Here is a 13,660-nt window from a genome sequence, read left to right on the forward strand (position 1 = left end):
TGTTGTTACTGGGTTGCTATGTGTAAAGTCATAATAACTTTGTAGTTTATAGGTATTTTTAGTATTATTCAAAATAAACATTTCAAAAATTATTGGAAAGCCTGCTTACTCGTATTCATCTAGTGATTGGGAAAAACTTTTTTTTTCTGTACTTATCCAATAATTTTTTAATAATGAGTGAATTTCTAATTGAACTGAAACTTAAAAGCCTCATTTTGGTAATCTGGGACTAAATTGGTTTTCTCATGTAATTGAATATTTCATGTTAGTGCCTCCTGATCAGTCATTTCCTCAAACTTAATGTTTAATGCATTATAATGGCTAATTTTGGAAGCTTAAATAAATATTTTATAGAGGACTCTTAAGCCCCTTCATTTAGTATGAGCTACACAGATCTCTAGCCAATAAAGTCTTTTTGAACCTTTCCATATAGCCTTATCTTCCCAGAACTGCAGGTGAGGACACTTAATTGGGTGGAAAACTGTAAATATACTTTGCTATAAGCTTTTAGTATAACATGTTAAATAAAGAAATCCCTGAAAACTCAAAGGTTTATTCTATAAAGTTCTCTACTTCTATATGTCGTTAGTGGTTATAAGGAAGAAATACTGAGAAAATATTATCCTTGGAGAATAATTATTTCTTTAAAAATAAGATCAGACTTTACTTTGAATTATTCTTGATCAAAAGAATTGAGTAGTGATATAATTAGCTTTTTAAACAATTTTGACTTTGTCCTTTACATTTCATAACCCAACAAGACACAGAGGTATCTGTTTGCCTTACTGTTGTACAGGATCTCAGCGAATCAGTGATAGTGACATCTCAGATTATGAGGTTGACGATGGTATCGGCGTAGTTCCTCCAGGTGCGTGGGTAAAGAGCATGGCCCTGCTTCACTGTGCGTCTTGTTTTCACTGTCAACTTCCAGACTTCTTCAAGATACTGAATTGGAATTTTATAGCATAGAGAAATCTGTATGAATTATTCCATGGTAACTTGTGTTCCAAATTACCAAGAACATTTAAAATGAAATAGTGCCAATTAATAAGTATTCCCACTTATTTAATTGCCAGGTTTTTTTGTTAAAATCATGGATAGCTAGGCTAAACAAACCATTATTTCATAGTGCTCTGAGTATAAGTAAAAATACAAATTTCATTTTAAAAGTATATGGTTCATTTTCTTAAGTAAAAATTTCATTCTCATGTTTTATATTGTATTCCTAAGATTTTCCTCCCTCTTTTTTTGAATATAATATAGCTTTCCATGGAATATACTGAGAAAGATGCATGGCAGGGTTTAAAATTGCATGTGGCATGGCTATAACTTCTAATGCTTTTGTGTTGTGATCTCCACTTATTCTTACCTATAATGTCTATTATATGCTAAAATAAGGAAATGCTTCAGAAAGATTCAATATTCATTTGAAGTCAACATCGTTTTGTCATTCCATAAGTTAGTAACATTTTTGTCATGTTGTTTATTTCCGAACTTTGTCTCCCATCTGACTCCTTTGTCAGGAAAATTAGAGAAAATCAAATAGTAGTAGATGCATACTTCCTACCATTAAGTCTGTCCTATTTCCTTGACTTACTAATAAAAGATAAGAAGAGAGTCAAAGAACAAATTAGAGACAATCCTGGCACATGCACATATGAATCATTAGCGGCAGTTCCTTGGACAATATTGACACATGTCCCCTTATTTCATGTAATTTCTCAGATGGGATGCACTTAATACGGTGCCATAAATATCATAAAACTGGTGGGCAGATTCCACATTAGTGACTAAGTTTACACCTTGGAAAGATGCATACAACTTTATTAAAAGTAGGAGGAAATTATGGAAATCTCTAAAATCAGGTTTTGATTCCTATAATTCAGAGAATACATAGCATTTATCACTTTAAGAAACAGTAAACCTACTGCTCTGCACATCTATTTAGATATTACTCTGCTGTCAGAGCATCGGTGAGAGTTTGAATTGCTGATAATGGTGGATAGCATTTCATATTTTGCTTTCTGTTTTTGTTTATTTTTTAAAGTGTCATAATAAATAGACACATTCCCCACAGAAACTTTTTCACACAAAAATATTACCATAATATTTTTTACACAATTTGAAAGTAAAATTGATTATATATTACTCCCACTGGCATATACAAATAGGTATTGGGTAATTCCTGTCAGGATAGTCATTGAACCTTTCTAATAATCTTGGCTATTAATCCGCCTTACCAAGTCATCTAAATAGAATATACTATTTATATTATGTAAACACAGATCAATGAATGTGGTTCGCACATTTTATTCATCTCAAATTTCATATTTTTTATGACGAGGCAGGAAAGTGAATGAATGAATGGCTAAATAAATACTTTAAAAAATGGTGAATTTTCTTCTCCTTTCCCTGAGAGACCATATGGATAACAGCCTCTGAGATAGCAAGATGAGAGTTATGGAACCCACTACAAATGGGATCAGTGCTTGGACACTACCAAAGAGCACTGTGTTCTAAGTATACATATATTTCATAAAGAAATATACTGTACTATATCCTTCATGACGTTTATAGAAGTGTACATTCTTTCATATCCAGAAGTAGTGTCTGAATTGTCATTTCAAGTAACATTGCTCCTTTTTCATTTTAAATGTTGTTCATTATCATTTTAAAATGTAATGAGATGAACCTAGGATAGACTATAATTATAATTATATAACCAGTAAGTATAATATTTTATGTTTTAGAAGTTCTTATAAATCAACAAAGGAAATAATGCAATTTACTTACATTTCAGTTGTACTCTTCATTGATCCAAAATGGATATATGGTAGCTTATAAAAATGTATGTGTGTGGCACATATTATATTGCAAGACACAATGAAATATAATATGATTTAAATGAGGAAGATTTGGCCTTTTAAAATAATGACAAAAAGTTAAATTAGAGTGAGAGGATAAGTTAATGAATAATCACTCCATGCAGTCCCATAGAGTTTTAGAGGTTGACTAAAATTTGATTATGTTTTCTAGCATTCAATAAGAGAGAAAATTTGTTTAAATACAGATGATAGTTCTATATACATTCAGTGTACTCTCTGAAGTTCCTGGTTGCATATGCCCTGAAGAAAATTAAAAGCTTCCTTCAAAATGATTACCTATAGCTAAACCTTATTTATGCCTAATAGCTTGGCTTTTCTAGTACTACGCTTTTATGCTTTTGTTTAAGTTATTTACTCTCTTCCTTGCTTAGGGACATATAGCAGGTTCTGAAAAGAGTTAAGACCTAGAGAGCTATATTTTATTAACTTTCTAGTTAATGTAGCCATATTATTATTTAAATTAACTAGTTTAACTGTTTAGAGGGAATACAATTAACCATATACACAATGCCCTTGTGTAAGACACATCATCTCGCAACCACGATTTTTCAGAAATGTACCGCAAATTCAGAAATTGGAAAAAAAAAATTCTCCAGTCTTTAACTCTGGGCCAACTTGAACTTTGAGATGAGCATAAAATAGCAGTTACCCCACCCATGGTTCTGAGTACCATGAGTACTTCATGAGTACATGTTGTCAATAATAAATTAAACGTCATATGAAGAAAACCAAATTTTTGTAAAAAGCCGATAGAAGATCTGTGAATTCATATTAATCTGCGGACATTCATTATAGCAACAAATCATAAACTTTGAGTATTATAACATATAATGACTGAATCACCAAAACAGTATATATTACCTTTAATAATATGCTTTTTGAAAAATCAGATTTTGCCAGTGAATTTTAAAAAACATTATTTTCCAAATTGTTAATGTAGAAAAAGATCTGGGACAGCCCATGTTTCCCTAAAACTTCTTTTTGATAATCAGATAAAAGAGACAAAAATTTTTATAAAATCTAAAGAATCCAGGAAGATGATATAGTTTTGGCATAAGATGTTTATATTTTCTAAAATTTGATTTATAATAATTGTGTCAACTCTGGACATCTGAATTTATAAGCCTTGAATATTCACTGAAATGAATATTCATCTTGAAACGATGCTCCCAATTCAATATTGACCTTCCATGAGTATTATATAATTAGGAATTACTTATATAATTATATATTTGATACTGAATGGTAATTTAAAATGTTTAAGTAGTGAGTAGGTACAAAATGTTTATAAATAAATAATTAAAACAAAATCATGTTTAAGTAATTCAAACCTCTGATTTACTAGCTTTTGAAAATAACCACCTTTTTTATGATGAGCTATGAAAGAAATTCATTGCATGTAAATAGTTACTCTCCTTTTAGACATGATATTACAATTTATATTTGTGGACAAAAAATTTTTAAGACAAAGATTTAGGAAAGTATTTAGAATTGTAAATTATACCATTATGGTCATTATTTTTGGTCATGTTAATGACAAAGTAATTATTCTTCTTCAGTGCCAATATTGTCAGATCCCACTTCTTGAAATATTTAAACACTTTTCCTCATACTTTAAGCTTAATCATAAGGTTATACAGTCAAAAGTAATAAACTTTCATGGGATATTTTAAAATTAATGGGGGCATTTTCAAGTAAATGAATGAACAAGATTTTGAGCTGCCTAGTTATATTTAATGTTTTCATGGCTATTATACATTTTATGTAGTTGTAAATATAATTAATTACTTTATCCTTTGGCCGCAGAACTTTTTATTTTTCTTAGAATAATAGGAAATAATGTACACCTCAAAACTAATGGAGATTACTGCTTCATCTAAACCAAATCAGAGGTGTTATAAGCCTTTTTACTTCAAGGGAGTAGTGCCTCTTAAAATTTAGTTTCAATTGCAGTTATGTAAGCTTTATTAATTTAATTATGTTACTAATGATCATAATTACGGTATAGTGGCAGGTTTCCTATGTAGATTTGGTGATTGAATCTTTCATTAGGTTAATCTTCTCTGCATTTTTGTCACAGTTGTTGTCATTCATACACTATTTACATTGGAAAGTGCAGTATTAACTGCACTTAATACTGGTTGAAAAATTCATAATGAATATTTGTAATAGTGAAGATCTACTCTTCTTTGATAACTAAAATTTGTATATCATTTTCACTATTCTTCTTAGTGAGGCCATGTCAGTCCAACTAAAATAATCTATCCTTTGGAAGAAAAATTCAAATAACATTTAAAGAGACACTAAATGTCTAAGCATTGAGTTGTATATTAACTAGTTCACTGTCCAGTGCTTGACTTGTGTTGCTAAAAAATGACTTTATATTTTAAATTCTTTATATTTTAAATAGTATCCCATTCATTCTTTATATTTGAAATTGTATCCCAACTCATCAAAATGTATGAGGCATCAACTAGCATTTTCATATTCAATATCCCCATTGTACCTTTGACCCAAATTGTAACCTCTTCTTATGCATGTATATGTTACACTCTGTACATATACTTAATACTTGTGAAGCTAAAGCTAAGATTAATTGCATGGCCTTTAATCTTAATTGGTTGATTGTGGCTTTAGATATCATTTGATATCTCTATGTAGTGTTTGCATTATTAAAGAATGCTAACTAATTTTTTGTGTACTCTTGCCAGTAGGTTATAGGTCTAGTACTAGAGAAAATAAGTCTACAACATTAACTGTGCCAGAGCAGCAAAGAACAACTCATCACCGCTCACGTTCAGTATCTCCTCATCGCGGTGATGATCAGGGAAGGCCGCGTTCACGTTTACCAAATGTGCCATTACAGAGGTAGGCTTTGAAGTGGGCTCAGTGTCTCTGATGGTACTTTTAAAAAAAATACAATGTAAATAGACACAAGACACTAACTGAATTAAAATAATGATTTCATCTGTCAAGTATTTTTTTTTTCAGAATCATTTGTAGGTAGATTATTCTGATATTCATTACCCAACCTGTGAACATTTTTTCTTTTATCTCAAGAAGTTTCCCAGAAAGTAGAACTTTGTCTCAAAAGCAGTTTTTATGAATAACTGCCTCATTCTGTTTGCTAGTTTTCATCACTATTAAGAGAAATTGTAGTACAATGAATCAAAGCAATGGAGAGTGGCAGAGGATAAGGTTAAGAGGCAGACTTATTTTTCAGAGATTTAGGATTATCTCTCTGTTGTAATTTAAATGCTTAGAAAGAAAGTATGTGTAATGTACTGCTTTATTTCATTTTACCCAGAAACATACTTCTGAAGTATTAATTGTACATATGAAAATTGTGGTCCTTTTTTGATAGAGGCACAAAGAAGTATGGAGAAATGCAGCACAGGTGAAGCACTCCTAGAATGAGTACCCTTAATTCACTGATAAAATAGGTTCTTGGTCATGACACCATCTCTTTTCAGGCCTTGTCAGTTATTGGTCATTTGCTGTTAATTCTGCCCCGATAGTCTGTTCGCCTGTTTGGTAAAGATTGTATACTTTTACACATAGATTTCTGTATTTATTTTAGGAGTTTAGATGAAATTCATCCAACAAGAAGGTCACGTTCTCCGACCAGACACCATGATGCCTCTCGAAGTCCAGTTGATCACAGATCCAGAGATGTGGATAATCAGTATTTATCAGAACAAGACAGGTATTTGTCTAAATTGTGATCTCAACATTATATTTTTTCTTTGCTCTGTTTTACTATGTAACAGACTTGACATAAAAATGAAAATTTATGTCTCTCCATTTTAAATATACAGTTTTTCATGGACTTGATTTAAATTACAGAAGAGAACTTGCATCAGAAACTTTCAAGTATTTTATCTCATGTCAGTTACAGTGTTGGGGATGCTATTTATGTAATTATCAAGATAGTTTTTGATCAAGTCTTTTGAAAGACAGTTACTAGTGTAGTTTCTGTTAGTATGTTGGTAATATTGTTTTGTGTTAATATAACTCTTTTTGCATAAAAGGTCTATAAAGTACAAAATATTGGGGTGGATTTTTTCTTATTTGCGTATGTGTTTAAATGTACTTCTGTGTTTATGAACAAATACTTCATGGACACAGTAGCTACAAATCTACACTACTCTCTTGTTCCATGTGTCCACAGAATTTCTTCTCAGAGTAACCACATAATTGTACACCATGCCTGAGTACAAGCTTGGAATCCAATGATAGGTTTTATGATATCCACCTTGTTGACTGTTTCTTTCTGGCTTTTTGAAGTAGAAAAACTTTTATTGATAATGGTGATGAATTATTGGTCTTTGCTCTGTAGTTGAAGAAGAAAATTCAAGTAGTGATTCTTACCTCATTGGTTGTCACCCTACTGTGGAAATGATGCCATGGGTACAGGGACAGGGAGCTGCTCTGAGGAACAGGATTCCAGACTGATGGGTTTGAGTTGAATTTAGGGAGACTTAAGTCATTTTGTCAACAATTATTTGGGCCACCATGACTTTAGGTGAAGAAAGAAAATATATATTGGACATCTTGACTAGCGTACCCAGTATATTGAAATTAATTTAGGTGTAGAAAAAGAATTTTAATATAAAGCAATCCTAATCAAGTACAAAATTAAAAAGAAACATAATAGTATGATATTGCATTTTCAGTGACTATACAAACAAAGAAATTTATGCTATAAGTTGCTAAAAAGAAATAAAAACTTTTAAGTCCCCATTAGTACTGGAAAGGCCAGCTCTATAGGCCTTTTAAAAGTCATTAAAATAATCCAAATGTCTAGTGTGGAAAATAGATTTTCTCTGTCTTATTCGGGGAAGGTTTATTTTGTTTTGTTTTGATATTATATAAAATCATTTTGAAATTCAATATAAATGAGCAACAGCTAGGATTTTGACCATATTTGTACTTTGGTGTTTATGTTTTTAAAATATGTTTATTTTTGTTTAACCTTTCAAGCAAATATGCTAGTGCAGACAATCTGGTTTCTTTCCTTTTTATGTTTTCATTGGCATACCATTGGCATAATCCATGTCATTTAATGCCTCATAATATATATCTGTTTCACTCACCACCCATCCTGTCTGTGCAGTGAGCTTCTTATGCTGCCCAGAGCAAAACGAGGACGAAGTGCAGAATGCCTACATACTACCAGGTAAATACAGGGATTTGGTAACCATAACTGTGTGTAATGACTCTCTCTCCATTCTACTATTCTTCCATCTTCCCCTTTGAGGTACTCTTACAAATAGGTAAAATAAATTTACCACACATTCAAAATTTGTTTTGTTATATATGGAGGTGTGGAAAAGTTTCCAAATACATTTTAAAATTCCAGTGACTGATGAGCCTCTGTGGAACTGGCCTAATTTCTTCAATTAAAATTCTAAATATGCTTTGAGTACCCTGACACACACACACACACACACACACACACACACACACACACACACCTGTCTAGTCACAAGAGGTCTGACCTTCAGTGCATGGCAATGTAATTGTTTTCATGGTTTTGAATTTGTTCTGTTTTAGCACTTTTATTTCATTTTGGAATCTACTGATGTTTGTATTGTTTGTTTTTATTAAAATCTATGTATTTTTGTGGCTGAACTGCAGCTTCCTTCTTAAAAAACAAGTGAGGATGTTTGACATGTTAACTTCTAAAATCCCTGCTACTTCTAGTTCAGAAGCACTCCAGGACAAACATACTCATAAAGACATGTAACAATGGATAGACCTCTTTAAAGAGGAGGAAACAAGGGATGCAATATTATCTCTAAACTAAAGCTTAGAATATTATGCTTTTTGTGGTCTCTCTGCTTCTTGAATTTCATATACAAAATAAAACCTCTTATAGTTTACTCATAGAAGATGGTCTATATATATATTTATTAGAAATTTGGAATAATTAGTAAGGTATTAATAAGTCAGTGAAAAAAAAAACTCCTTCAAAAAATGTATCCCATAAAAAGTAAGTAGAAAATGGAAGAAAAGAGCTATAACTGGAAGGCCTGCAGTGCAAAGACAACTGCAAGATTCCATGTGTCCATGTGGAACATGTGGTTCTGCTCAGTAATGCAAACATATTAGGTTAGTAAGAATTGTTTAACTTTTCACAGATATAAAATTATCTTATTGATAACTATTGTATTTTTTGCTTTAAGTACTGCAGGAAAGAATGAAGTATTCTGTTTACCAGCTGGGAAGAAAATAAAAAATCATAAATATTGTAAAAATCACCTCTAATTCTTTACAGTGCTAAACTACCCAGGTTTATGGTTGTTTTTCCTGATAAATAGTTAAACTTATGTAGTTAAATCTTTAAGATCACTTCTCTAATAATTCTGGACTCCCTTTTCTTCCCTTAGGTATAATCAGTATGTTGAGTTTACTTTTCTTGATTTAGGTAAATAATCCTATTTATATTTATACAATTTAAAAATCATTGAACACTCAGCTGAGGCAGATCAAATCCTGTTTCTGATACTGCTACCATAAGTTGAGAAGTGGAAGCAGAGCCAACCAAATGTGTAGATCTGAAACATGTGTCACAAATGTCTTCTCTTTCCTTCTTCCTCATGTTTTTCACAGTACCAGTAATTGTCTCAACTTATTCCTTATTCCTTAACACCTGCTAATTGTATTTTTATCAGAGTTACAAATGTAATTGTAGCCATTTTAATTTTATTCCTGAACTTTCAAAAACTTTGCCATTACTTTGATTTCCCAATATGTAACTCTAAAAGTGTAGCGGTATTGAAAACATGAGTTAAAAGATGTGTTTTATATATGTATGTATGCATATATAATATCTTCTGTGTTTACACTCAGATATCTATAAAAGCATTTTACTTGTGTCTTAATGAAAAGATAAACCAACATATGCACATATAAATAACCACAAATATCTATGATTATATCAGTAATATAACTTTGGTTTCATATAAATTGCAGACATTTATAATTATAAATTATAAATTTATAATTAAAGCTATCAAAATGCTTCATCTCAAAATTTACTACTTTCCAGTAAACATAAGGAAATTAACATTTATTAACAAGTACAGTGTTAATGTGCATCAGCTCAGTGTCCTGACAGTAAATATTATCATCTTCAGTTTACAAGCAAGGAAGGAGGCTGAGAAAATTTAATTTGTTAAATAGCCAAGCAAAGATTCAAAATCAGATCTATTGGATGTTTTCCATTACTCTAGTATTTCCAGAAATATTTTGAGGAATTGGTCTTGTGCAATGCTCCACCAAGAAAAGTTTGTGAGTCAAGTAAATTTTGGACCCTGAACATTTTAAAGCTTCTACTTGGAGATTTACAATGCACAGCATATTAAAATCACATTCTAAAAAAAATCTCATATTGTTTAATACTTTTTCTCTCAAATTATTGGCCGTCAAATTCTTTTGCATAAAATAATATACCTAAGAAATAATGTTGTGCAGAAAATGCTGTATCTGTCCTGCTATGTCCCAGATACTTTATAGCATGGTATCTCCCAGCATCCCTGTTAAGTAGATGTTTTTCCTCCATTATGTAAAGGTAGAAACAGGCTTAAGGATGTGAAATGAATTACCCATGTTTACAGCCAGTTAGTGACTAAGCCAAGGTGTAAATTTACACTTTCAGACTATAAATTCAATACTGTTTTACATTGTTTCTCATTTTATGCTGACTGCTCTTACAGTGTTTATGAGAAAATCACTTTCAAATCAATTTATGAGAAAAGTTATATGGCAACTTGTTCCTGAATTTACTTGTGTAAGGTTGGGAGTTGAAAAGAAGACTTTTTCTGTAGAATAAACTGAATCCTTATTTTAGGTAAAATTTGTCTGCAGTTTGTTCAGGATTAGGATACTCTGATACACTTTTAAACTTAAGCTTTAAGGAATTTCTCTTGATTTGACCATTGGTATGTATAAAGAAGAGTAAACCAGTAGGTATTTGAGATTTAGTATGTTCTCAGTAAATGTATATTCCCTTCCCTGTTTATCATACTTTAATGCAAGTAGAAATGGGTGATTGATTTTTATAATCAACAATAACATTTGTAGGAACATTACCACATTATGAAAAAATTAATTGATTGATTAAATCTAGTTTGCCCTTAGTGCTTTAGAAAGTCCAGAAGCCTGTGTTGACTTTAAAAGAATTAGGGTAAACTTAGACTTTATTTCTACCATTTTATGCCACTTAAAAATTCACACTCTAACTTGCAGGTAAATCCCACCTCACCTAGTTTTCCAATAGTAAAATTTAACCTACTGTTAAATGTGGTTTCAGAAGCTAATAAATGGAAAGTTGTTTCTTCGCAGTCACTTTTTGGCCTTCAGCTCTTTTCTTTCTTCACTGCAATCCAACACCATGACCAGCCTCATCCATGTGATGTTGGTCAACTCTTTGCTTATTGTCAGAATATTAATTTTTCTAATGATATTTTAACTTCCAAATTACGTAAGTGATTTGAATAGCACTTTCAGCTATGAGTTGTTTCCTTCCATGGGACAAGGTGTAATATTACTTCAGGAACTAGAAAATTTAAATATATAATTAATAGAGTATGGTTAGCTAATATTTTTGTAAGTAATTAAATTATCATTTTGAGTCTGTTTATCTTAATGTGAAATCAGATGTCTATGGTTTCCTATTTTAATAATCTAATCCTGCCCTCAAATAATTACTGTGGTTCTTTTGAGCTTAAACAAAAGAACCATCTAAGTAGTTTTACAGGCCTCCTAATTTCTTCAAATATTAGTAAAATTTGCTTCATCTATATTTTTCTGTTTCCTACTTTGTGTTGCCATGCTCCAGACATCTTGTTAGGCACTATAAAACATTACCACCCAAGATGCCTTTGTTAGAGAACGGTTCTCACTGGAATATTTACAGGTAAGATTCCTAACAGTGAGTCCTAGTTATAATCTAACTCCTATTCCCAAATCCTTTGCCTACTAAAAATAGCAAATTTATGCAATAAAACATTAACATTTCCCTTTGCAAGTAATTATGGAGAGAAACATTAAATTAATGATATCTAGAAATAGTTTTAGTTGTAAAACATTTTAATCCAAAAATATTTCTTTAAATAAAACATACATAAAAATTCTAGTTGTCCTTTTCGTCATTTATTCCTTTTTTACGTGTGCATTTTTATTTTGAGAATTTTATTTTTGAATATTTTAATTTATGAAGCTTACTTCTGCCTGCACATACTCAAACCAAATCAGTGACTAGACAGGACATTTCCCTTCATCATGAATGCATTAAATCAAGATTTATTGGTGAAATATTGGTTAGCTAAGAACATATGGAAGTGATATCTTCCACTTCCCTTGTCTAATGTTGTGAACCAAAATAACTGTGTTGCAAAATTATTTCTCCTCTAATGTCCTTCATTTTGTTTTGGTGTGGCATTTTTTCTTGGTAATGAAGTTTTAGGCATTTTGTTTCAGTGCTTTCTGTACCCAATTTTTCATAAGTAGGTGTGATTTAGGCTCATTTTTCAATCTGAGACCCTTTTTAAAATATTATGCAAAACAATTCAAGCATAATCTTTGTTTAGTTTCATTTTCTAAACAAAATTTGCACTATCATTCTATCAGCTCTCACACCCTTATGAACTGAATCACAGTGATTCTACATTTTTATGTAAAGGGGACATTATTTTATGCTTTACTCTCTAACATGGTCTTCCTTTCTTTGTTTTCTTTGTCTTTCTCTTCTACCACTGGATGCAATGCACTGGCACTAGTGAACTGCAGCCCTCCCTTGACAGGGCTAGGAGTGCTAGTACCAACTGCTTGAGACCAGATACTAGTTTGCATTCACCAGAACGAGAAAGGTATAAAATAAAGACTTTCTTAATTTTTCATCATTTGTACCAGTGAATTTTTTTTCGTTCACTTTGTTTTGTTCAATGTGTCTTTCACAGGTTTTTTCATTCATGTTCACTTTGCTGTCTCCATCCCCTTTCCCCTTACTACACGTCTATGTAGAGATATGCCTATGTGGATAAGCCCAAAGATACACATATACATATTTCTATGTATGTTGTTGCAAATGTTGTGATGTAATTTGTAACTGCTTTTGGCTGCTGCTTTGCCCCTTTTTGTTTCTGTTCAGTAGTTTTATTTACAGACTACTCAGGAAGCCTTCAGTATGCTGATAATGTTATAAAATACAGAGAGTTATCTTACGGGGAGACTCATTTTCCTATTAATTATACAGATAAATAGTATTTATAGGTTTAACTGTAATCTTCCATAAACTCAATGCAAGAATTTGTTTCGATGGAATAATTCCATTGTGAATTTATATACATTTTTAACCTGCTGTCTTTAAAACATGTTTAAAAACATGTTTTTGCATACTGTAGCAACAAAACAATGGTATGTTCATTGTAGATTTTCTGATGCTTTAAAAATAAATGCCCAATATATATATATATATAATATGTATACATACATAATTTTGCTTACAACTTTGAATTGGTTGATTAACAACTAATTCTGATTTTACTTCAAATGCACTCAGTAATTATTAATTTTGTGCTCACCTAATTGTGAACAGCTAATGTTTCCATTATGGTGGAACTTTCTATTCCTGTAAATTTAGGTATAATTTGTTATAATTCATCAGTGTTATTATTCATCACTGTTTTTCATTAGAAGTCATTCAGAGGAAGTTTGCAAATCGGCTTTTTACAAATCTTGAAGAAAACATTTATTCGTGCTAATGTAGC

General features: G+C 31.2%; 1 protein-coding gene across 50 annotated transcripts in view; it reads left to right on the forward strand.

The window, feature by feature from the left end:
* RIMS1 (regulating synaptic membrane exocytosis 1) overlaps positions 1-13,660 on the forward strand; it is a 538,768-nt gene that overhangs the window by 354,291 nt on the left and 170,817 nt on the right. For 11 of the 50 annotated variants that reach the window (XM_058306992.2, XM_058306985.2, XM_058306986.2 and 8 more), the window contains 6 exons: positions 797-868; positions 5,597-5,753; positions 6,466-6,591; positions 8,002-8,064; positions 11,731-11,808; positions 12,671-12,760. In XM_058306992.2, coding sequence (XP_058162975.1) covers positions 797-868; positions 5,597-5,753; positions 6,466-6,591; positions 8,002-8,064; positions 11,731-11,808; positions 12,671-12,760 — 586 coding nt within the window. The remainder of the gene's footprint in view (positions 1-796; positions 869-5,596; positions 5,754-6,465; positions 6,592-8,001; positions 8,065-11,730; positions 11,809-12,670; positions 12,761-13,660) is intronic. The other 39 variants (XM_058306988.2, XM_058306989.2, XM_058307021.2 and 36 more) reach the window with 7 other exon arrangements.

Source organism: Dasypus novemcinctus, chromosome 11, assembly GCF_030445035.2.
Source record: "Dasypus novemcinctus isolate mDasNov1 chromosome 11, mDasNov1.1.hap2, whole genome shotgun sequence".
In the NCBI taxonomy this organism is placed as follows: Eukaryota; Metazoa; Chordata; class Mammalia; order Cingulata; family Dasypodidae; genus Dasypus; species Dasypus novemcinctus.